We start from the raw sequence: 26207 nt of genomic DNA on the forward strand, positions 1-26207 counted from the left end.
TGGGAACAAGAGGTGTTTTACTGAGGATGGGCCTCTATGAGATAGCACTGACAGAGGAGATTTATGGTATATTTTGATAAGAATGCCTAGAAAGCATTCCAGACGACATGAGCTAATGGTTTTGTACTATACCGTACCAGGGAGGGACAGTTCTAGGAAGACCAGACACTCGTCTATATAATAAACACTGTTGAGATAGCAGTTGCTGTCTGCTGTGTTTTATAGATGTATTTTCATACAAAACTTAAACTTTGTGAACTGTTCCTAAGATTTGTGGTTCGTCAATGTACGTTGAAGAGGTGGTTCTTGGGTATAAAATATCTCAGTAGCCATTGTGTTGGGACCTTCCTGGTTCATTCGAGAGAGTGCATTATTGAAGGTGAAAGTACTTTTGCAAAAGTATCTTAATTATTAAATATGTAGTTTAACTGAGACTGGTGTGTTTGTACCTCCCCTCATTTGGTAATGCAGAAATTAGACACCACACTCTCCCTTTGGCTGAAATTGAGTTCTACCTCTACCTCCTCTCCTTTTTATGGACAGATCGAGTCAGACCCCTCCCTCTCGAGTTATGTGAGGAGTTTGGTGGAGATGGCGGAAGCAAAAGTGTCATTTGAAGTTGAAAGTATGTTGAGTACAGTTAGCGAGAAAGATGAGTGGACAACAGTAAAGTCCAAGAATGGAACAAAAAGGGGGTTCAAATTGTTGTGGAAAATGAGTCTGATTAATCGTTGTTTGTTGGGGTACGTGATGTTATCACGTAACTATAAATATTCAATCCTTTAATTATAAAAGCAAAGTGTTTTATTTTGACTTTTATTATGCCCACTGCATGCATTTTTTTATAATCAAATATAAAAATAGTTTTTTTTCAGGACAAGGATTATTGTGACTTTCAAGAATGCCTGAATTGCTTCACCTTGCTTTTCTGGTAGGCTCGATGCAAGTTTCACCATACAATTATTTCAGACATACAATGCAAGTTCCACCATGGCACGGACCATGATGATACATTGGCACAGACCATGGCGGTACGTTGGCACAGACCGCTTGTTTATTCCACACTCTAGGTATGTTTTTTTTTTTTGGGGGGGGGTGAAGTTATTACGTCCAGTTGTTTTTATCGACACAAGACAGTTCAACAGAATCTCACTGTAGCAGGCAATTGTCACATCTTTTTTCTATGCAAACTTTCTAAATGTCGACAAAATGTTTAAAGCTGAAGGTCTGGAGGAGGGAGAGTGAAAGTAGGACCAGGGTTTGTGTTGTTAGGAGAGGAGGAGGGGAGAGAGGTATGGGAGAGGGGAGGAGAGGAGTAGGGGAGAGAGGTATATGAGAGTGGAGAGGTTAGGGGAGGAGAGGAGGAGGGAAGAGAGGTATATGAGAGAGGAGAGGTTAGGTGAGAAGAAGAGAGGAGGAAAGATGACCGGTCAAGGTGTTATTAAAGGGATATTGTGAGATTTTGGTCTATTTAGCCCTCTTTCTTTAGTTTGAAGGACGTTTTTTAATTAACTACTGTAGCTTCAGCACAATTGCTAGCTATGAGAGCAGATCCCAAAGACTTCTAGTCATTGCGCTGACGCTAGTTAGTGATCACTGGAAAAACTACCTTCAAAGTCCTTCAAATTGCATGCAGAGACAAAATCTGACTGGGAAAGAAGAAAAAGGTTTTAATTGCCAAAATATTGCACTATCCCTTTAAGGAGGAAATAGCACCGGTTCCAATCCAAGTGCCATTTATCAAACTCCAGGCAGTGCTATGGTCAGATGACATGAAAATAGAGCTCTTTAGTTATGAACATCAGCGGTGGTTTCGGTGTGGAAAAACAGAAGCACGTGCAGTGAAGTACCTCATACCTACAGTAAAATATGGTTCTGCATCTTTAACGTTTATGAAGCTATTTTGCTTCCACTGGTTCTGTGGCCCTTTTTAAGCTCAATGGCATCATAAACTTTACCAAGTACCAGGACATTATAGCCCAAAAAACGAGTTCTCTCTGCCAGGATGCTGACGTTGACCGCAAGTGGATATTCTAGCAAGACAATAACCCCAAGCACACATCAAAATCCACAATTAAATGGATAATTGACCACATGTTGCAATGTCCTGCTTTTTAAATTTTTACCCACCTATCAATAGGTGCCCTTCGTTGCAAGGCATTGGAAAACTCCCTGGTCTTTGAGGTTGAATCAGTGTTTGAAATGCATTGCTCCACTGAGGGATCTTACAGATAATTATATGTGTGGGGTACAGAGATGAGGTAGTCATTCAAACATCATGTCAAACATTATTATTGAACTCAGAGTGAGTCCATGCAACTTATAATGTGACTTGATAAGAAAATCTTTACTCCTGAACTTGTTTAGGTTTGCCGTAACAAAGAGGTTGAATACTTATTGACTCAAGACTTTTCAGCATTTCATTTTTCTTTTATTATCAAGCTGCATTTTTTTGGTGAAAATTATTTTCCCCAAATGAGAAACTCAGTTGCGGCAAATGTATTCCAGTTGGGCTCTACACATTGTAAAGGGGATTAATGTGCTTAATTTTTAAGAAGTTATTTGGCCACTTTAGTTGTGACACAAACCTTATCAAAACATATGAGGAGGCAGGGTAGCCTAGTGGTTAGAGCGTTGGACTAGTAACTGAAAGGTTGCAAGATCGAATCCCCGAGCTGACAAGGTACAAATCTGTTGTTCTCCCCCTGAACAAGGCAGTTAACTTCTCTGGAGAACACACTATTCAACAGCCAGTGAAATGCAATAATCTCATAATTTCATTTTCTCAAACAATAAACTATTTTACACCATTTTAAAGGTAAACTTCTCGTTAATCTAACCACATTGTCCGATTTCAAAAAGTCTTTACGGCGAAAGCATAAAATTAGATTATGTTAGGACATAAACTTCACAAGAAAAACAACACAGCCATTTTGAAAGCAAGTATGCATCACAAATGTGATTTTGGATCACACTATTCCACTACATGAACCTTTCTGATCCTAGACCCATTAAAACCTCACGACAACTCCACTACTTGGCTCTATCTGATCCTAGATCAATTAAAACCTCACCACTATTCCACTACATTACCCTTTCTGATCCTAGACCCATTAAAACCTCACCACTATTCCACTACTTGGCCCTATCTTATCCTACAGCAGGCCGGCAGCCTGGGAGAACGGGACACTATCGTTCATCACACCTTATAACTGTTCTGCTGTAAAATCTCATAACCCAAGGAGTTCTCTGCAGCTGCCACCACAACATACATTTTCGGTGATTTATGTTCCATTTCTGTGGTACAGTTGATAACCATGGCTATGAATGCTAAGAAACCAACCTTACTGAAACACATGTTATTCCTATCACTCTCTATTGGCAACGGCATACTCACATCTCTGGATCCCTCGAAACTGGACCCATCTTCCTCTACAACTCTCTTCACTGCCTATGAAGACTCCTTCATTGAAAATGACTCAAGTAAAAGTGAAAGTCACCCCGTAAAATATTACTTGAGAAAAGGTCTAAAAGTATTAGGTTTTAAATATACTGAAGTATCAAAAATAAAAGTATAAATCATTTCAAATTCCTTATACTAAGCAAACCAGACGGCACCATTTTCTTGCTGTTTTTAATTTAATTACGGATAGCCAGTGGCACACTCCAACACTCAGACATCATTTACAAAGAAAGCATTTGTGTTTAGGGAGTTTGGCAGTATGGATGACCAGGGATGTTCTCTTGATAAGTGTGTGAATTGGACCATTTTTCTGTTCTGCTAATCATTCAAAATATAACGAGTACTTTTGGGTGTCAGGGAAAATGTACGGAGTAAAAAGTACATTATTTTCTTTAGGAATGTAGTGATGTGAAAGTTGTCAAAAACATAAATAGTACAGTAAAGATACCCCCAAAAAACGAATTATTAGTACTTTAAAGTATTTTTACTTAAGTACTTTATACCACTGGCTAATGGTGTACATCGGGATCTCTCGTTGGGTTAATGAGGCAACTAGTCACACCTGTGACTGGTCCTTTAAAATGAGAGGTGGAAGAGGTAGACCATAACTCACAGACAACAGAGAGAGAGAGCACACACACCCAGTGAATTCCTTGGAAGAGTGCAGAAGGTCAGATTGTGTCATTATTTAATAGAGTCTCTGCATCTCAAATGGCACCTTAATCTTATGTGTCCCTGGTCAAATGTAGTGCACTATATAGGGTGCCATTTTGTGGAGTGACCGCCCTGCATTTAAGAGCATAGACTAATAGTTACCTTTGCAGTAAATGGGTAGTCTATGACTAGATCTAGGCTGCTTCCCAATCCCTATGTAGTGCATTATGGGCCCTCGTCAAAGATGGTTCACTACATAAGAAATGAGGAGCCATCTGAAGGATACATATTCCTGTGTGCCAGGCTTATCTATTGTATGCGGTTGAAGAGATGATACCTGAGTTTTGGCAGGAGACTAGTAGCACCGTGTTGCCAATACTCGGTTCTTGGGGTCCTCAGGACTGGATTTAGGAAAGGCTGCCTTAGCAGTTGCTTAAGTGTTGTAATTAACACAGGGTTTCCTTAACCTCTCCTCTAGTTCCACCAGCCATTCCACTGACTTGGAATATTCCAGTACTATCACAGCTGATTAAAATTCTCAACTAATCCTCTCTCTCTCTCTCTCTCTCAGGAGACCTATCATCATGGCGACATTGACCATCATTCTGCTTGTCAGCACGGTTTTTGCTCTGGGAGGTAGGAGTTACATACCTCACACCTGCATTTTAATAAACATTAGTGGGTGTTGCTCTGTCCTATTTTACACATGCAGGTGTGACTTGGAAATGTTTTCATAACCGGTTCTCCATGGGACACCCTCTGACACTGGAATAATCAAGGTTGTGCCTTGCTGAAGGGAACATAGATGGATATATGAACTACTGGCCTAACGGCAAGGCTACCTGCCACTCCTCTAGTTCCAGAGATGTATATCGGTGTCTAGATGCTGGACTGAGGTGTTCTGATATGATTGGTTTAATCATTCAACTGTATGTATGACTGGCTTGTCTAGCAAGTATCAGTGTCACTTCTTGATAGAATTTACCCCCACTTTTACAGTCTTTTTTTTTTTCATCAGCAGTTATACAATATGATACAAACACAGGAACTGAATTGACTGTGGGCCCTTTAAACAAGTAGCAGAATTTCCATTTTTAGCCAGGAAGTCCCTAGGTTGCATCTGAAATGGAACTCTATTCCGTATAAACTACTTCTGAGTAGGGTCCCACACGGGAGGCAACCCAAGCTTACAGAATGTTATGTCTACGTTACAATGTATGTTACCTGTGTGTCCAGATGCTATGAAACGACCCAAGACCCCTTGTGAGCGTGTTAGAGATGCTGTGATAAATGGCCCGCCTGGAGTCTACGTCCCCACGTGTGACTGCCAGGGAGAATACACCCCTGAGCAACACTGGGGATCTACAGGTTAATGCTCACCCAGTCTTGTACAGCTAACCTTGTGGGGACACACAATTCAGTCCCATTTAAAATCCTATTTCCCCTACCCTTAACACAAAAACCGTACCTTAATTCTAACCTTAACCCCCTTGGAAATAGCATTTGACCTCATGGGGACTAACAAAATAAGACTTATGCAACAGCTTTTTAACATGTCCACTTCTGGTAGGTTCCTCTTGGTGTGTTACCAGAACTGGACAAAAGATCCCGGGTACTGAGACTCCACCAGGCACTGCTTCTGTCAAATGTGCATGCAGGTACACTCATTCACTAAATGTTCATTCTTTGCAGCTTGTTCTGAGTGTTAATATTTGTTTTTTGTTTAATTATAGTGGCGCTCGCTGATGAGAGGCATTGGAACCAAGACGTTGAGAAGACTTTGCAAAAACATTGGAATTACTTTGATGCTTGTCTTTACAGTACTATGGGCGTTGATTCACATTCTATATGAATAAATCCAGAGCTAAAATTGTTGCTTCACTTCCTTTATTGTTGGTGTTATATGCTGAACCAGTCCATTTCTGGGAAATGGAAGGAATAAGGCTATGGTGACCGTATTACCACCACACCTGTGGTCATGAAGGCAGTCAATTCCATGTGACTGGGCTTTTCCAAGCTATGCTGATGGTCATAAGTAGCCTACTATACTTGATAACTGCCTGGTACTCAGCACTTTATTGCCCTCTAATCACTGACATCAATGCAAATGTAATTGCAAATCAACTATTGGTCACATGCAGGTTATTAGCAGATGTTGTGGGTGTAGCAAAATGCTTGCGCTTCTAGCTCCGACAGCGCAGTAATATCTAACAAATTACACAACGTGTATACACTTAAGTAGGAATGAATTAAGACTATAAACCTATGGAAGAAGTTACAGTATATACATATGAGATGAGGAATGGCAGATATGTAAATACTTTTGACGTGGCCAGTGATTCCTAGCCGCTTCCTATAGGTAGCAGCCTCTAAAGTGCTAGTGATGGCCTTGCGAGAGTAGCTATTAAGTCTCTCGGTTCTGGCTTTGATGCACCTGTACTGACTGCCTTCTAGATGATAGCGGGGTGAACAGGCAGTGGCTCGGGAGGTTGTCCTTGATCTTTTGGCCTGCCGGTGACATTGGGTGTTGTAAGTTTCCTGGAGGGGGGATAATTTGTAATTCCTTGGCCAGACCGCACCACCCTCTGACGAGCGTTGGCGGCAATACAGCCTGACAGGATGCTTTCAACTGCATCTGCAATGTGTGGGTTTTAGGTGACAAGCCAAATTTCTTTATCCACAAGGTTGACGAGGCTCTGTTGTGCCTTCACCACACTGTGTGGGTGGTTCATTTGTCTGTCAGTGAGGTGTACGCCAAGGAACTTGAAGCTTTCCACCTTCTCCACTGTGGTCCCATCAATGTAGATAAGGGGGTGCACCCTCTGCTGTTTCCTGAAGTGCACGATCATCTCCTTTTGTTGACATTGAGTGAGAGGTTGTTTCCCAGGCACTACACTCCCAGAGCCGCCCTCCCTGTAGGCTGTCTCATCGTTGGTAATCAAGCCTTTTAGTGTTGTCTGCAAACTTGTGTTGGAGGCGTGCTTGGCCACGCGGTCATGGGTGAAAAGGGAGTACAGGAGGGGATGAGCACTCACCCTTGTGGGACCGCAGTGTTGAGAATCAGCGGAGTGGAGGTGATGTTTCCTACCTTCACCACCTGGGGGCGGCCTGTAAGTAAGTCCAAGACCCAGTTGCACAGGGTGAGGTTCAGGGCCTCGAGCGTAATGATTATTAAATGCGGTGGTTGGTGCGACTGCTACCATCTATCCACGGTTTCTGGTTAGGGTATTGAATAGTACGAAGCACAGGCACTTCCTGTTTGAGTTTTTGTCTATAGGACAGGAGGAGCAAGATGGAGTCGTGGTCAGATTTGCCGAAAGGAGGGCGGGGGAGGGCCTTGTAAGCATCCCGGAAGTTTAAATAGCAATGGTCGACTGTATTAGCAGCGCCAGTAGGACAGTCAATATGTTGATAGAATTTCGGCAGCGTAGTCTTCAGATTTGCTTTGTTAAAGTCCCCAGCTACAATAAATGCAGCCTCAGGATATGTGGTTTCCAGTTTACATAAAGTCCAATCAAGTTCTTTTGAGGGCCGTCGAGGTTTCGGCTTGAGGGGGGATGGAAACGGACGTGGCGATGACGGAGGAGAATTCTCTTGGGAGATAATATGGTTGGCAATTAATTGTGATGTATTCTAGGTCGGGTGAACAAAATGACTTGAGTTCCTGTATGTTCCTAGAATTACACCATGAGTCATTAATCATGAAACACGCCCTTCTGCTTCCCCGAGAGTTGTTTATTCCTGTCTGCGCGATGTACTGAGAATCCTGCTGGCTTTACTGACTCCGACAGAGTATCGCGAGAGAGCCATGTTTCCGTGAAACAAAGTATGTTACAGGCCCCGATGTTTCTCTGGAAAGAAATCCTTGCTCTAAGCTCATCAACTTTGTTAACCAAAGACTGAACATTAGCGAGTAATATACTCGGAAGCGGTGGGTGGTGTGCCCTCCTCCTAAGTCGAACCAGCAGGCCGCCTCGAGTGCCTCTCCTCCACCGGTGACGTTGTGGGTCGGCCTCTGGAATAAATTAAATTGCTCTGGGGAGAGTGAACAAAGGATCTGCTCCAGGGAAGTCGTATTCCTGGTCGTAATGTTGCTAGTTCTGCTGAGTTACCGCCGCTCTAATATCCTATAGTTCTTCCCGGCTGTACGTAATGACACAAAACATTTCCTGAACTAATAATGTCAAAAATAGTACACAAAGAAACAAAATACTGCAAAGTTTTCTAAGAGCTAGTTGTGAATCTGTCATCTGTCGGCATTTTATTTTTATTCGTTTTTTTATTGAATACTCAAAACATACAATATACTTGCAGTGAAGCCGCTCAACAACTACATCATACCAGTCATCCACAGATTCCCATTCAGAGCGACACACAGAAGCATCCAGGGTCAATGCTCTGCTCAAGGGCATGTTGGCCGATCTACCACCAGGCCAAAAAACGTGAACCCGACCCCTCCAAGATCCCCCCCACATTCCCCCAATAGCTGTCCCTCAACCATTGGAGACCCCTCCCACAGTACCCCCAGGATGAGAAAAATAAATAAAAAATACAATTAATTCCACTCACCACCCCCAAGAACCCCCCAATGCACCAACAACCAAGAGAATGAAAGAGAAAAAAGGAAAAGACAGAAGAAAACAGCAAACAACAATGCAAATATAAAACAAAGGGCATCAAGGACAACTAAAATTGTAACAGCAATTCCAACTATATATGTTTGTGTGCATGTCTGGCACTATTACATCTATGTGTGTGTTATTATATGTGTTTATTTGAATGAGAGTGTGTGTGTATGCATGTGTACAAACACCTGCACGGCATCAGCCTCAGCAAACCGGCATTAGTTGTAAAAACACTGCCACTTAGTGTCATTCAAATGTACTTTTTATTAAGTTTTATGCAGAATTTTTTTATTTTTTACTTGTTTCTTAGAATGATGGTCAATCTCTCACACAGCAACTCCACACCCACTTGTCTCCAATTCCACATACCAACCCTCAGCCCATCCCATCTATCTCTGTTGGCCACCCACTTCGGGTTTCTACGCAACACATATCTTTCAACTATGCTGTGATGTTTAACGTACAATTTCAATCTATTTAATCGAATAGATTCCACAGATTGCGAGTTGAAGATAAATACTTTTACTAAGAGTGTTAGCATGTTAGTAATTGACTGACCTGGTCTCTCCAGATCTCCTAACAGTACTATATCTAGGGTCAATTTTAGATCAATGCTATGCATTTTCAGCCATTCCTGAACCTGAACCCAGAAACAGGCTACCTGAGGGCAATACCAAAATAAATGGTCTATTGATGCTGTATCCTCACAACAAAATCTGCAGAGCTTCGATGATTTTATGCCCCAAATATTCAACATTTTGTTGGTAGCAAGACTTCTATATAATAATTTCTGCTGAAAAGCACATAGTCTTGAATCATGCGTTGTTTTATATATCAACTCATACGCCCTGTACCATGGAATAGGTACATCATAAATCTCTTCCCAACTATTTTGCAATCTGTATGGCACAGTTGTCAACATCCTGGTCCTCTAATGAAACTGGTATACTTTCCTATTTATGCTATTTTTATTCCTCCGCAAGTTTTGATCCTTTATGTTGGGCAGACAGACCAGTTCCCTACCTCCTCCTGCTGCCACCTGCCTCCTCCTTTTTTGGAGTAATGCTGTAATCAATTGGTTGTACTCTTGGATTGAGCAGACCTTTCCTTACAATTCTGATAACTCCATGAAGGACATAACTATACCATTCCAATTTACAATATCATTTAAGAACAAAATACCCTTTTCAAACATCTTTCCCATAAATACAGGTATTTTATCAACCAGCACAGTTGAGTTCAGCCATAATGTGTTGTAATATTTGTTGTATCTTTTCAGGGGATGAAATTGAAATTGTAGCCAGCTCTGCAATGCTTGTTTGAAAAAGAGAGCTACTTTGAAAAAGTATCATTTTCAATTCATATTTCGCTAATATGATTTCAAAAAATAATCATCAGGAGTGGGCAGCGCAATAAGTAAGTGAGTAAACTGACATATGACTAAGGAGTTAATCAGGGCCATTTTTTCATAAATAGACGTATTTACCTCTCCATGGTTGCAGGATCTTGTCTATTTTTACAAGTTTTCTATTGAAATTCATTGTGTAGAGCTTATTTTTATCTTTTGTGATATGAATACCGGAATACCGAGTACGTCTACTTCACCATCATCCCATTTTATAGGTAAACATGCAGGGTAATGTAAAAGTTGTATTTTTTAAGGATCCAATACGTAATATTGAACACTTATCATAATTAGGTTTTAGTCCAGAGAGTACAGAAAAGTTATCTAGATCTTCAATGAGACAATGCAGGGATCTAGCTTGCGGACTTAATTTAAAAGTTGAGTCATTGGCATACATTTTTTTTTATTTTACCTTTATTTAACTAGAACAAATTCTTATTTTCAATGATGGCCTAGGAACAGTGGGTTAACTGCCTGTTCAGAACAACAGATTTGTACCTCGTCAGCTCGGGGATTTGAACTTGCAACCTTTCGGTTACTAGTCCAATGCTCTAACCACTAGGCTACCCTTCCACCCCATACATGGACAGCATTTGTTTTAAACCTTGGATATCTAATCCTCTAATGCTGTTATTGGATCTGATTTTCATTGCTAGCATTTCGATGGCCATAACGAATAGATATGGTGACAGCAGACACCCTTGTTTAACTCTTCTTGACATTGCAAAACTCTCTGAGAAGTAGCTGTTATTTACTATTTTACACCTGGGGTTGCTATACATTATTTTCACCTATTTCATAAGAGAATTACCGAAATTAAAAAAAAAGCAGGCATTTATAAATGAAATCCAGTCTTACTTTATCAAATGCCTTTTCAAAATCCGCTATAAATACTATTCCTGGCTTCTTATATGTTTCATGATGTTCTATTATTTCTAGTAGTTGTCGTATATTATATCCAATGTATCGTCCATGTCAAAAACCTGTCATTAAACCCTTTTAATTTTGATTGCTTTGCATTTTGCTAGTATTTAAGCATCACAACATTGAAGTGTAAGGGGCCTCCAGTTTTTTAGATAGACTGGGTCTTTATATTTGCCATCTGGGTCTTGTTTTAATAATAGAGAAATCAGACCTTCCTGCTGAGTACCTGACAGACTACCATTTCTGTAGGAGAAGCTAAAACAATCTAACAATGGAGCTTTTAGTATATCAATGTAACGGCTGTCTACGGAAGAAGTGGACCAAAATGCGGCGGAGTTAGGGTTGTCATTTTTAATGTTACGAACACCATACAATTCACAAAACAACAAAACTGACAGCCAACACAGTCCTGTCAGGTGCAACAACAGTGACAAGAACAATTACCCACCCCACACAACGGAAACGTAGGCAACTTATGTGTGACTCCCAATCAACCACAACCCTCTACAGCTGTGCTTGATTGGAAGTCACACGGCCAAAATTAAATGAAACAATAAAACACTCACTCCCTTCTGCCACGTCCTGACCCAACTACACCCTCTACTGGTCAAGACGTGACAATCAAGAAATACCTGATATACCTCTACCGGTATGCCATCAAGCCCTGGGGTTTTTCCAGACTGAAAGGATTTAAGTCTCAAAAAGTTATTCCTCTGTAATTTGGCCTTCACACTGATCTTTCTGTACATTTGTTAATTTTCCATTTGTTATATTATTTGGAAAGAATTCCTTACCATAATCTTCATTCAGTGGGAAAGGATGAGACGGAAAAGTGAACATCTGCCTAAAATAATTACCTTCCTCTTTTAAAAGATAATTCGGAGAATCATAGACGACTCCGTCTTCAGTAACGAGTTTCTGCAAATTATTTTTGTTAGCGTTCCTGTATTGGAGATTCAGGAAGAACTTGGTGCATTTTTCTCCATATTCCATCCAGTTTGCTTTATTTTTGTAATAGATTACATTAGATCGTTCTTGAATAAGTTCCTCAAGTTCTTTTTGTTTTTCCTCTAACTTATTTTGTATCTCTGCAGTATCATTTTTATTGCTATCTACCTGTACTATTAGTTCATGGATTTCCCTTGTTAGTCTTGTCTCTTTAGCCAGAAACTGTTTTTTTAATGTGTTGTGGTCCCCAGCATCAAGATATGTGTCGTCCCAAGTCCTCCTGGCCGTGCTGAAGCTCCAGTTTCAACTGTTCTGCCTGCGGCTATGGAGCCTTGACCTGTTCACCGCACGTGCTACCTGTCCCAGACCTGCTGTTTTCAACTCTCTAGAGACAGCAGGAGCGATAGAGATACTCGGAATGATCGGCTATGAAAAGCCAACTGACATTTACTGACTTGTTGACCTGTTGCACCCTCGACAACCACTGGGATTATTATTATTTGACCCTGCTGGTCATCTATGAACATTTGAACATCTTTGCCATGTTCTGTTATAATCTCCACCCGGCACAGCCAGAAGAGGACTGGCCACCCCTCATAGCCTGGTTCCTCTCTAGGTTTCTTCCTTGGTTCTGGCCTTTCTAGGGAGTTGTTCCTATCCACCGTGCTTCTACACCTGCATTGCTTGCTGTTTGGGGTTTTAGACTGGGTTTCTGTACATCACTTTGTGGCATCAGCTGATGTAAGAAGGGTTTTAAAAATACATTTGATTGATTTGATTGATTGCAAGTGATGCACAATCCAGCTACGCTCTGAAGACGCAAGTCTACATGGGCTGAGATGCAAGTTTACGTGGACTGAGTTATAACGTGTGGGCTGTGTCCTGTTCTGGAGAGTGAATTCATGACATTTTGTGACACAAAATAGGGGAGGGTATAAAAGAATGGGGAAATGGATAGAAAAAAAACTGAAAACAAAAATTGCCCTACCAACTAACCATACACACATTAAAACATCACCACTATTCCACTACCTGACCCTGTCTGAACATAGACCCATTAAAACCTCACTACTATTCCACTACCTGAACCTATCTGACTATAGACCCATTAAAACCTCCCACTATTCCACTACTTGACCCTATCTGACCTTAGACCCGTTGTATATAATGCCATACAACTCTCCTTCCGTGGTCTCCAACTGCTCCTAAATACAAGTAAAACTAAATGCATGTTCTTCAACCGATCGCTGCCTGCACCTGCCCGCCTGTCCAGCATCACTTCTCTGGACGGTTCTGACTTAGAATTTGTGGACAACTACAAATACCTAGGTGTCTGGTTAGACTGTAAACTCTCCTTCCAGACTCACATCAATAATCTCCAATCCAAAGTTAAATCCAGAATTGGCTTCCTATTTCGCAACAAAGCATCCTTCACTCATGCTGCCAAACATACCCTCGTAAAACTGACCATCCTACCAATCCTCGACTTCGGCGATGTCATTTACAAAATAGCCTCCAATACCCTACTCAACAAGCTGGATGCAGTCTATCACAGTGCCATCCGTTTTGTCACCAAAGCCCCATATACTACCCACCACTGCGACCTGTACGCTCTCGTTGGCTGGCCTTCGCTTCATAATCGTCGCCAAACACATTGGCTCCAGGTCATCTACAAGACCCTGCTAGGTAAAGTCCCCCCTTATCTCCGCTCACTGGTCACCATAGCAGCACCCACCTGTAGCACGCGCTCCAGCAGGTATATCTCTCTGGTCACCCCTAAAGCCAACTCCTCCTTTGGTCGTCTCTCCTTCCAGTTCTCTGCTGCCAATGACTGGAACGAACTACAAAAATCTCTGAAACTGGAAACACTTATCTCCCTCACTAGCTTTAAGCACCAGCTATCAGAGCAGGTCCCAGGTCACTGCACCTGTACATAGCCCATCTATAATTTAGCCCAAACTACTACCTCTTCCCCTACTGTTTTTATTTATTTTATTTATTTTGCTCCTTTGCACCATATTATTTATATTTTAACTTTGAACTTTCTTCAAATAACAAATCTACCATTCCAGTGTTTTACTTGCTATACTTTATTTACTTTGCCACCATGGCCTTTTTTGCCCTTACCTCCCTTATCTCACATCATTTGCTCACATTGTATATAGTCTTATTTTTTTCTACTGTATCATTGATTGTATGTTGTTTTACTCCATGTGTAACTCTGTGTTTTTGTATGTTGTCGAACTGCTTTGCTTTATCTTGGCCAGGTCGCAATTGTAAATGAGAGCTTGTTCTCAACTTGCCTACCTGGTTAAATAAAGGTGAAATAAAATAAAAAATAAAAATAACCTCACCACTACTCCACTACTTGACCCTATCTGATACTAGACCCATTATAAACTCACCACTATTCCACTACATGACACTATCTGATACTAGACCCATTATACAGTGGGGGGAAAAAGTATTTGATCCCCTGCTGATTTTGTACGTTTGCCCACTGATGAAGAAAGGATCAGTCTATAATTTTAATGGTAGGTTTATTTGAACAGCGAGAGACAGAATAACAACAAAAATATCCAGAAAAACGCATGTCAAAAATGTTATAAATTGATTTGCATTTTAATGAGGGAAATAAGTATTTGACCACCCTCTCAATCAGAAAGATTTCTGAGCTTCCAGGTGTCTTTTATACAGGTAACGAGCTGAGATTAGGAGCACACTCTTAAATGGAGTGCTCCTAACCGCAGCTTGTTACCTGTAAAAAAGACACCTGTCCACAGAAGCAATCAATCAATCAGATTCCAAACTCTCCACCATGGCCAAGACCAAAGAGCTCTCCAAGGATGTCAGGGACAAGATTGTAGACCTACACAAGGCTGGAATGGGCTACAAGACCATCGCCAAGCAGCTTGGTGAGAAGGTGACAACATTTGTTGCGATTATTCGCAAATGGAAGAAACACAAAAGAACTGTCAATATCCCTATGCCTGGAGTTCCATGCAAGATCTCACCTCGTGGGGTTGCAATGATCATGAGAACGGTGAGGAATCAGCCCAGAACTACAAGGGAGGATCTTGTCAATGATCTCAAGGCAGCTGGGACCATAGTCACCAAGAAAACAATTGGTAACACACTACGCCGTGAAGGACTGAAATCCTGCAGCGCCCGCAAGGTCCCCCTGCTCAAGAATACATATACATGCCGGTCTGAAGTTTGCCAATGAACATCTGAATGATTCAGAGGACAACTGGTGAAAGTGTTGTGGTCAGATGAGACCAAAATGGAGCTCTTTGGCATCAACTCAACTCGCCGTGTTTGGAGGAGGAGGAATGCTGCCTATGACCCCAAGAACACCATCTCCACCGTCAAACATGGAGGTGGAAACATTATGCTTTGGGGGTGTTTTTCTGCTAAGGGGACAGGACAACTTCACCGCAACAAAGGGACGATGGACGGGGCCATGTACCATCAAATCTTGGGTGAGAACATCCTTCCCTCAGCCAGGGCATTGAAAATGGGTCGTGGATGGGTATTCCAGCATGACAATGACCCAAAACACACGGCCAAGGCAACAAAGGAGTGGCTCAAGAAGAAGCACATTAATGTCCTGAAGTGGCCTAGCCAGTCTCCAGACCTTAATCCCATAGAAAATCTGTGGAGGGAGCTGAAGGTTCGAGTTGCCAAACGTCAGCCTCGAAACCTTAATGACTTGGAGAAGATCTGCAAAGAGGAGTGGGACAAAATCCATCCTGAGATGTGTGCAAACCTGGTGGCCAACTACAAGAAACATCTGACCTCTGTGATTGCCAACAAGGGTTTTGCCACCAAGTACTAAGTCATGTTTTGCAGAGGGGTCAAATACTTATTTCCCTCATTAAAATACAAATAATTTTATAACATTTTTGACATGCGTTTTTCTGGATTTTTTTGTTGTTATTCTGTCTCTCACTGTTCAAATAAACCTACCATTAAAATTCTAGACTGGTCATTTCTTTGTAAGTGGGCAAACGTACAAAATCAGCAGGGGATCAAATACTTTTTTCCCCCACTGTAAACTCACCACTATTCCACGACATGACCCTATCTGATACTAGACCCATTATAACCTCACCACTATTCCACTACTTGGCCCTATCTGATTCTAGACCCATTAAAACCTCACCACTATTCCACTACTTGGCTCTATCTGATTCTAGACCCATTAAAACCTCACCACTATTCCACTACATGACCCTATCTGGTCCTAGACCCATTATAACCTCACCAGTATTCCACTACTTGGGTCTATCTTATCCTACAGCAGGCCGGCAGCCTGGGAGAACGGGACACTATCGTTCATCAAACCTTGTAACACTTCTGCTGTAAAATCTCATAACCCAACGAGTTCTCTGCAGCTACAACCACAACATCTATTTTCAGTGATTTATGTTCCATTTCTGTGGTACAGTTGATCACCATGGCTATGAATGCTAAGAAACCAACCTTACTGAAACACATGTTATTCCTATCACTCTCTATTGGCAATGGCATACTCACAGGGAGCCTCTCAGGATCCCTCGATACTGGAGCCATCTTCCTCTACTACTCTCTTCACTGCCTATGAAGATACCTTCAAAGAAAATGACTCAAGTAAAAGCGAAAGTCACCCAATAAAATATTACTTGAGTAAAGGTTTAAAATTATTCGGTTTTAAATATACTGAAGTATCAACATTAAATGTAATTCATCAATTATACTTAAGTATCAATGCAAAAGTATAAATCATTTCAAATTCCTTACATTAAGCAAACCAGACCGCACCATTTTCTTGTTTTTTTTTAAATATAATTACGGAAAGCCAGGGGCATACTCCAACACTCATTCACAATTTACAAACAAAGCATTTGTGTTTAGTGAGTCTGACAGGTCAGAGGCAGCAGGGATGACCATGGACATTCTATTGATAAGTGCGTGAATTGGACCATTTTTCTGTCCTGCTAATCATTCAAAATGTAACGAGTACTTTTGGCTGTCAGGGAAAATGTATGGAGTAAAAAGTACATTATTTTCTTTAGGAATGTAGTTAAGTGAAAGTTGTCAAAAATATAAATAGTAAGGTAAAGATACCCCCAAAAAACGACTTAAGTACTACTTTAAAGTATTTCTACTTAAGTTGTTTACACCACCGGCTAATGGCCCGACATCGGGATCTCTCGTTGGGTTAATGAGGCAACTAGTCACACCTGTGACAGGTCCTTTAAAATGAGAGGTAGAAGAGGTAGACCATAACTCACAGACAACAAAGAGAGAGACTCCCAGTGAATCCTTGGAAGAGTGTAGAAGGTGAGATTGTGTCATTATTTAATAGACTATCTGCATCTCAAATGGCACCTTAATCTTATGTGGCCCTGGTCAAATGTAGTGCACTATATAGGGTGCCATTTTGTGGAGTGACCCCCTGCATTTAAGAGCATAGCCTAATAGGTACCTTTGCAGTAAATGGGTTGTCAAAGATGGTTCACTACATAAGAAATGAGGGGCCATTTGTGAAGAATACATATTCCTGTGTGCCAGGCTTATCTATTGTATGTGGTTGAAGAGCTGATACCTGAGTTTTGGCAGAAGACTAGTAGCACCGTGTTGCCAATACTCGGTTCTTGGGGTCCTCAGGACTGGATTTAGGAAAGGCTGCCTTAGCAGTTGCTTAAGTGTTATAATTAACAGAGGGTTTCCTTAACCTCTCCTCTAGTTCCACCAGCCATTCCACTGACTTGGAATATTCCAGTACTATCACAGCTGATTAAAATTCTCAACTAATCCTCTCTCTCTCTCTCTCTCTCAGGAGACCTATCATCATGGCGACATTGACCATCATTCTGCTTGTCAGCACGGTTTTTGCTCTGGGAGGTAGGAGTTACATACCTCACACCTGCATTTTAATAAACATTAGTGGGTGTTGCTCTGCCCTATTTCACACATGCAGGTGTGACTTGGAAATGTTTTCATAACCGGTTCTCCATGGGACACCCTCTGACACTGGAATAATCAAGGTTGTGCCTTGCTGAAGGGAACATGGATGGATATATCAACTTGTCAGTACACTGATATGAACTACTGGCCCAACGCTCTAACGGCAAGGCTACCTGCCACTCCTCTAGTTCCAGAGATGTATATCGGTGTCTAGATGCTGGACTGAGGTGTTCTGATATGATTGGTTTAATCATTCAACTGTATGTATGACTGGCTTGTCTAGCAAGTATCCGTGTCACTTCTTGATAGAATTTCCCCCCACTTTTACAGTCTTTTTTTTTGTTCATCAGCAGTTATACAATATGATACAAACACAGGAACTGAATTGACTGTGGGCCCTTTAAACAAGTAGCAGAATTTCCATTTTTAGCCAGGAAGTCCCTAGGTTGCATCTGAAATGGAACTCTATTCCGTATAAACTACTTCTGAGTAGGGTCCCACACGGGAGGCAACCCAAGCTTCCAGAATGTTATGTCTACGTTACAATGTATGTTACCTGTGTGTCCAGATGCTATGAAACGACCCAAGACCCCTTGTGAGCGTGCTAGAGATGCTGTGATAAATGGCCCGCCTGGAGTCTACGTCCCCACGTGTGACTGCCAGGGAGAATACACCCCTGAGCAACACTGGGGATCTACAGGTTAATGCTCACCCAGTCTTGTACAGCTAACCTTGTGGGGACACACAATTCAGTCCCATTTAAAATCCTATTTCCCCTACCCTTAACACAAAAACCGTACTGTAATTCTAACCTTAACCCCCTTGGAAATAGCATTTGACCTCATGGGGACTAACAAAATAAGACTTATGCAACAGCTTTTTAACATGTCCACTTCTGGTAGGTTCCTCTTGGTGTGTTACCAGAACTGGACAAAAGATCCTGGGTACTGAGACTCCACCAGGCACTGCTTCTGTCAAATGTGCATGCAGGTACACTCATTCACTAAATGTTCATTCTTTGCAGCTTGTTCTGAGTGTTAATATTTGTTTTTTGTTTAATTATAGTGGCGCTCGCTGATGAGAGGCATTGGAACCAAGACGTTGAGAAGACTTTGCAAAAACATTGGAATTACTTTGATGCTTGTCTTTACAGTACTATGGGTGTTGATTCACATTCTATATGAATAAATCCAGAGCTAAAATTGTTGCTTCACTTGCTTTATTGTTGGTGTTATATGCTGAACCAGTCCATTTCTGGGAAATGGAAGGAATAAGGCTATGGTGACCGTATTATCACCACACCTGTGGTCATGAAGGCAGTCAATTCCATGTGACTGGGCTTTTCCAAGCTATGCTGATGGTCATAAGTAGCCTACTATACTTGATAACTGCCTGGTACTCAGCACTTTATTGCCCTCTAATCACTGACATCAATGCAAATGTAATTGCAAATCAACTATTGGTCACATGCAGGTTATTAGCAGATGTTGTGGGTGTAGCAAAATGCTTGCGCTTCTAGCTCCGACAGCGCAGTAATATCTAACAAATTACACAACGTGTATACACTTAAGTAGGAATGAATTAAGACTATAAACCTATGGAAGAAGTTACAGTATATACATATGAGATGAGGAATGGCAGATCTGTAAATACTTTTGACGTGGCCAGTGATTCCTAGCCGCTTCCTATAGGCAGCAGCCTCTAAAGTGCTAGTGATGGCCTTGCGAGAGTAGCTATTAAGTCTCTCGGTTCTGGCTTTGATGCACCTGTACTGACTGCCTTCTAGATGATAGCGGGGTGAACATGCAGTTGCTCGGGAGGTTGTCCTTGATCTTTTTGGCCTGCCGGTGACATTGGGTGCTGTAGGTTTCCTGGAGGGGGGATAATTTGCCCCCGGTAATTCCTTGGCCAGACCGCACCACCCTCTGACGAGCGTTGGCGGCAATACAGCCTGACAGGATGCTTTCAACTGCATCTGCAATGTGTGGGTTTTAGGTGACAAGCCAAATTTCTTTAGCCACAAGGTTGACGAGGCTCTGTTGTGCCTTACCACACTGTGTGGGTGGTTCATTTGTCTGTCAGTGACGTGTACGCCAAGGAACTTGAAGCTTTCCACCTTCCCCACTGTGGTCCCGTCAATGTAGATAAGGGGGTGCACCCTCTGCTGTTTCCTGAAGTGCACGATCATCTCCTTTTGTTGACATTGAGTGAGAGGTTGTTTCCCAGGCACTACACTCCCAGAGCCGCCCTCCCTGTAGGCTGTCTCATCATTGGTAATCAAGCCTTTTAGTGTTGTCTGCAAACTTGTGTTGGAGGCGTGCTTGGCCACGCGGTCATGGGTGAAAAGGGAGTACAGGAGGGGATGAGCACTCACCCTTGTGCGACCGCAGTGTTGAGAATCAGCGGAGTGGAGGTGATGTTTCCTACCTTCAGCACCTGGGGGCGGCCTGTAACTAAGTCCAAGACCCAGTTGCACAGGGCGTGGTTCAGGTCCTCGAGCTTAACCAACACAAAAATATCCTGTGGCGTTCTGCATTAGCATCGAACTGCCCCCGCGATGTGCAACTTTTCAGGGAAGTTAGAAACCAATACACACAGGCAGTTATAAACGCCAAGGCTAGCTTTTTCAAACAGAAATTTGCTTCCTGCAACTCAAACTCTAAAAAGTTCTGGGACATTGTAAAGTCCATGGAGAATAAGAACACCTCCTCTCAACTGCCCACTGCACTGAGGATAGGAAACTCTGTCACCACCGATAAGCCCACTATAATTGAGAATATCTATCATATCTTTCAACTATGCTGTGATGTTTAACGTACAATTTCAATCTATTTAATCGAATAGATTCCACAGATTGCGAGTTGAAGATAAATAATTTTACTAAGAGTATTAGTATGTTAGTAATTGACTGACCTGGTCTCTCCAGATCTCCTAACAGTACTATATCTAGGGTCAATTTTAGATCAATGCTATGCATTTTCAGCCATTCCTGAACCTGAACCCAGAAACAGGCTACCTGAGGGCAATACCAAAATAAATGGTCTATTGATTCTGTATCCTCACAACAAAATCTGCAGAGCTTCGATGATTTTATGCCCAAAATATTCAACATTTTGTTGGTAGCAAGACTTCTATATAATAATTTCTGCTGAAAAGCACAAAGTCTTGAATCATGCGTTGTTTTATATATCAACTCATACGCCCTGTACCATGGAATAGGTACATCATAAATCTCTTCCCAACTATTTTGCAATCTGTATGGCACAGTTGTCAACATCCTGGTCCTCTAATGAAACTGGTATACTTTCCTATTTATGCTATTTTTATTCCTCCGCAAGGTTTGATCCTTTATGTTGGGCAGACAGACCAGTTCCCTACCTCCTCCTGCTGCCACCTGCCTCCTCCTTTTTTGGAGTAATGCTGTAATCAATTGGTTGTACTCTTGGATTGAGCAGACCTTTCCTTACAATTCTGATAACTCCATGAAGGACATAACTATACCATTCCAATTTACAATATCATTTAAGAACAAAATACCCTTTTCAAACATCTTTCCCATAAATACAGGTATTTTATCAACCAGCACAGTTGAGTTCAGCCATAATGTGTTGTAATATTTGTTGTATCTTTTCAGGGGATGAAATTGAAATTGTAGCCAGCTCTGCAATGCTTGTTTGAAAAAGAGAGCTACTTTGAAAAAAATATCATTTTCAATTCATTGAAAATGAGACATGGCAATCTGCACAAAGGCAAAATGGCCATTTTTAAACAATGGATTTGCTTTTCTTAGTAATCTACTTGAGGACCATTTAGGGTTCAAATAAAACTTTTGAATGAGTGAAGCTTTTAGAGAGAGGTTTAGTGCTTTTATGTTCAATAATCGCAACCCACCCAATTCATATTCAATATATAGATATGCACGTTTTATTTTGTCTGGTTAATGCGTCCCAGATAAAGCAAAATATATTTTGCTAATATGATTTCAAAAAATAATCATCAGGAGTGGGCAGCGCAATAAGTGAGTAAACTGACATATGACTAAGGAGTTAATCAGGGCCATTTTTTCATAAATAGACGTATTTACCTCTCCATGGTTGCAGGATCTTGTCTATTTTTACAAGTTTTCTATTGAAATTCATTGTGTAGAGCTTATTTTTATCTTTTGTGATATGAATACCGGAATACCGAGTACGTCTACTTCACCATCAGCCCATTTTATAGGTAAACATGCAGGGTAATGTAAAAGTTGTATTTTTTAAGGATCCAATACGTAATATTGAACACTTATCATAATTAGGTTTTAGTCCAGAGAGTACAGAAAAGTTATCTAGATCTTCAATGAGACAATGCAGGGATCTAGCTTGCGGACTTAATTTAAAAGTTGAGTCATTGGCATACATTTTTTTTTATTTTACCTTTATTTAACTAGGCAAGTCAGTTAAGAACAAATTCTTATTTTCAATGACGGCCTAGGAACAGTGGGTTAACTGCCTGTTCAGAACAACAGATTTGTACCTCGTCAGCTCGGGGATTTGAACTTGCAACCTTTCGGTTACTAGTCCAATGCTCTAACCACTAGGCTACCCTTCCACCCCATACATGGACAGCCTTTGTTTTAAACCTTGGATATCTAATCCTCTAATGCTGTTATTGGATCTGATTTTCATTGCTAGCATTTCGATGGCCATAACGAATAGATATGGTGACAGCAGACACCCTTGTTTAACTCTTCTTGACATTGCAAAACTCTCTGAGAAGTAGCTGTTATTTACTATTTTACACCTGGGGTTGCTATACATTATTTTCACCTATTTCATAAGAGAATTACCGAAATTAAAAAAAACAGGCATTTATAAATGAAATCCAGTCTTACTTTATCAAATGCCTTTTCAAAATCCGCTATAAATACTATTCCTGGCTTCTTATATGTTTCATGATGTTCTATTATTTCTAGTAGTTGTCGTATATTATATCCAATGTATCGTCCATGTCAAAAACCTGTCATTAAACCCTTTTAATTTTGATTGCTTTGCATTTTGCTAGTATTTAAGCATCACAACATTGAAGTGTAAGGGGCCTCCAGTTTTTTAGATAGACTGGGTCTTTATATTTGCCATCTGGGTCTTGTTTTAATAATAGAGAAATCAGACCTTCCTGCTGAGTACCTGACAGACTACCATTTCTGTAGGAGAAGCTAAAACAATCTAACAATGGAGCTTTTAGTATATCAATGTAACGGCTGTCTACGGAAGAAGTGGACCAAAATGCGGCGGAGTTAGGGTTGTCATTTTTAATGTTACGAACACCATACAATTCACAAAACAACAAAACTGACAGCCAACACAGTCCTGTCAGGTGCAACAACAGTGACAAGAACAATTACCCACCCCACACAACGGAAACGTAGGCAACTTATGTGTGACTCCCAATCAACCACAACCCTCTACAGCTGTGCTTGATTGGAAGTCACACGGCCAAAATTAAATGAAACAATAAAACACTCACTCCCTTCTGCCACGTCCTGACCCAACTACACCCTCTACTGGTCAGGACGTGACAATCAAGAAATACCTGATATACCTCTACCGGTATGCCATCAAGCCCTGGGGTTTTTCCAGACTGAAAGGATTTAAGTCTCAAAAAGTTATTCCTCTGTAATTTGGCCTTCGCACTGATCTTTCTGTACATTTGTTAATTTTCCATTTGTTATATTATTTGGAAATAATTCCTTACCATAATCTTCATTCAGTGGGAAAGGATGAGACGGAAAAGTGAACATCTGCCTAAAATAATTACCTTCCTCTTTTAAAAGATAATTCGGAGAATCATAGATGACTCCGTCTTCAGTAACGAGTTTCTGCAAATTCTTTTTGTTAGCGTTCCTGTATTGGAGATTCAGGAAGAACTTGGTGCATTTTTCTCCATATTCCATCCAGTTTGCTTTATTTTTGTAATAGATTACATTAGATCGTTCTTGAATAAGTTCCTCAAGTTCTTTTTGTTTTTCCTCTAACTTATTTTGTATCTCTGCAGTATCATTTTTATTGCTATCTACCTGTACTATTAGTTCATGGATTTCCCTTGTTAGTCTTGTCTCTTTAGCCAGAAACTGTTTTTTTAATGTGTTGTGGTCCCCAGCATCAAGATATGTGTCGTCCCAAGTCCTCCTGGCCGTGCTGAAGCTCCAGTTTCAACTGTTCTGCCTGCGGCTATGGAGCCTTGACCTGTTCACCGCACGTGCTACCTGTCCCAGACCTGCTGTTTTCAACTCTCTAGAGACAGCAGGAGCGATAGAGATACTCGGAATGATCGGCTATGAAAAGCCAACTGACATTTACTGACTTGTTGACCTGTTGCACCCTCGACAACCACTGTGATTATTATTATTTGACCCTGCTGGTCATCTATGAACATTTGAACATCTTGGCCATGTTCTGTTATAATCTCCACCCGGCACAGCCAGAAGAGGACTGGCCACCCCTCATAGCCTGGTTCCTCTCTAGGTTTCTTCCTTGGTTCTGGCCTTTCTAGGGAGTTGTTCCTATCCACCGTGCTTCTACACCTGCATTGCTTGCTGTTTGGGGTTTTAGACTGGGTTTCTGTACATCACTTTGTGGCATCAGCTGATGTAAGAAGGGTTTTAAAAATACATTTGATTGATTTGATTGATTGCAAGTGATGCACAATCCAGCTACGCTCTGAAGACGCAAGTCTACATGGGCTGAGATGCAAGTTTACGTGGACTGAGTTATAACGTGTGGGCTGTGTCCTGTTCTGGAGAGTGAATTCATGACATTTTGTGACACAAAATAGGGGAGGGTATAAAAGAATGGGGAAATGGATAGAAAAAAAACTGAAAACAAAAATTGCCCTACCAAATAACCATACACACATTAAAACATCACCACTATTCCACTACCTGACCCTGTCTGAACATAGACCCATTAAAACCTCACTACTATTCCACTACCTGAACCTATCTGACTATAGACCCATTAAAACCTCCCACTATTCCACTACTTGACCCTATCTGACCTTAGACCCGTTATATATAATGCCATACAACTCTCCTTCCGTGGTCTCCAACTGCTCCTAAATACAAGTAAAACTAAATGCATGTTCTTCAACCGATCGCTGCCTGCACCTGCTCGCCTGTCCAGCATCACTTCTCTGGACGGTTCTGACTTAGAATTTGTGGACAACTACAAATACCTAGGTGTCTGGTTAGACTGTAAACTCTCCTTCCAGACTCACATCAATAATCTCCAATCCAAAGTTAAATCCAGAATTGGCTTCCTATTTCGCAACAAAGCATCCTTCACTCATGCTGCCAAACATACCCTCGTAAAACTGACCATCCTACCAATCCTCGACTTCGGCGATGTCATTTACAAAATAGCCTCCAATACCCTACTCAACAAGCTGGATGCAGTCTATCACAGTGCCATCCGTTTTGTCACCAAAGCCCCATATACTACCCACCACTGCGACCTGTACGCTATCGTTGGCAGGCCTTCGCTTCATAATCGTCGCCAAACACATTGGCTCCAGGTCATCTACAAGACCCTGCTAGGTAAAGTCCCCCCTTATCTCCGCTCACTGGTCACCATAGCAGCACCCACCTGTAGCACGCGCTCCAGCAGGTATATCTCTCTGGTCACCCCTAAAGCCAACTCCTCCTTTGGTCGTCTCTCCTTCCAGTTCTCTGCTGCCAATGACTGGAACGAACTACAAAAATCTCTGAAACTGGAAACACTTATCTCCCTCACTAGCTTTAAGCACCAGCTATCAGAGCAGGTCCCAGGTCACTGCACCTGTACATAGCCCATCTATAATTTAGCCCAAACTACTACCTCTTCCCCTACTGTTTTTATTTATTTTATTTATTTTGCTCGTTTGCACCATATTATTTATATTTTAACTTTGAACTTTCTTCAAATAACAAATCTACCATTCCAGTGTTTTACTTGCTATACTTTATTTACTTTGCCACCATGGCCTTTTTTGACCATGGCCAAGACCATGGCCAAGACCAAAGAGCTCTCCAAGGATGTCAGGGACAAGATTGTAGACCTACACAAGGCTGGAATGGGCTACAAGACCATCGCCAAGCAGCTTGGTGAGAAGGTGACAACATTTGTTGCGATTATTCGCAAATGGAAGAAACACAAAAGAACTGTCAATATCCCTATGCCTGGAGTTCCATGCAAGATCTCACCTCGTGGGGTTGCAATGA

General features: G+C 41.4%; 2 protein-coding genes across 3 annotated transcripts; both read left to right on the forward strand.

Annotated features, from left to right (window-relative positions):
• Positions 1-4086: 4086 nt before the first annotated feature.
• On the forward strand, positions 4087-5900 carry LOC123728774 (saxiphilin-like). The gene is made up of 5 exons (XM_045701696.1): positions 4087-4133; positions 4689-4753; positions 5354-5485; positions 5688-5775; positions 5851-5900. The coding sequence occupies exons 2-5, from the start codon at positions 4702-4704 to the stop codon at positions 5861-5863; spliced, it is 285 nt and encodes a 94-aa protein (XP_045557652.1). The 5' UTR covers positions 4087-4133; positions 4689-4701; the 3' UTR covers positions 5864-5900.
• An 11320-nt stretch (positions 5901-17220) lies between these two features.
• LOC106593834 (saxiphilin-like) lies at positions 17221-19178 on the forward strand. 2 transcript variants are annotated; one of them, XM_014185224.2, is made up of 5 exons: positions 17221-17344; positions 17844-17908; positions 18540-18671; positions 18874-18961; positions 19037-19178. In XM_014185224.2, the coding sequence occupies exons 2-5, from the start codon at positions 17857-17859 to the stop codon at positions 19047-19049; spliced, it is 285 nt and encodes a 94-aa protein (XP_014040699.1). In that variant the 5' UTR covers positions 17221-17344; positions 17844-17856; the 3' UTR covers positions 19050-19178. The 2 variants fall into 2 exon arrangements, 1 of the variants encoding a protein (XP_014040699.1); XR_006760562.1 differs by lacking the exon at positions 18874-18961 and having other exon boundaries at positions 17230-17344.
• The last annotated feature ends 7029 nt before the right edge of the window (positions 19179-26207 follow it).

The sequence above is a fragment of the Salmo salar genome, chromosome ssa18 (assembly GCF_905237065.1).
Source record: "Salmo salar chromosome ssa18, Ssal_v3.1, whole genome shotgun sequence".
NCBI classification, from domain to species: domain Eukaryota; kingdom Metazoa; phylum Chordata; class Actinopteri; order Salmoniformes; family Salmonidae; genus Salmo; species Salmo salar.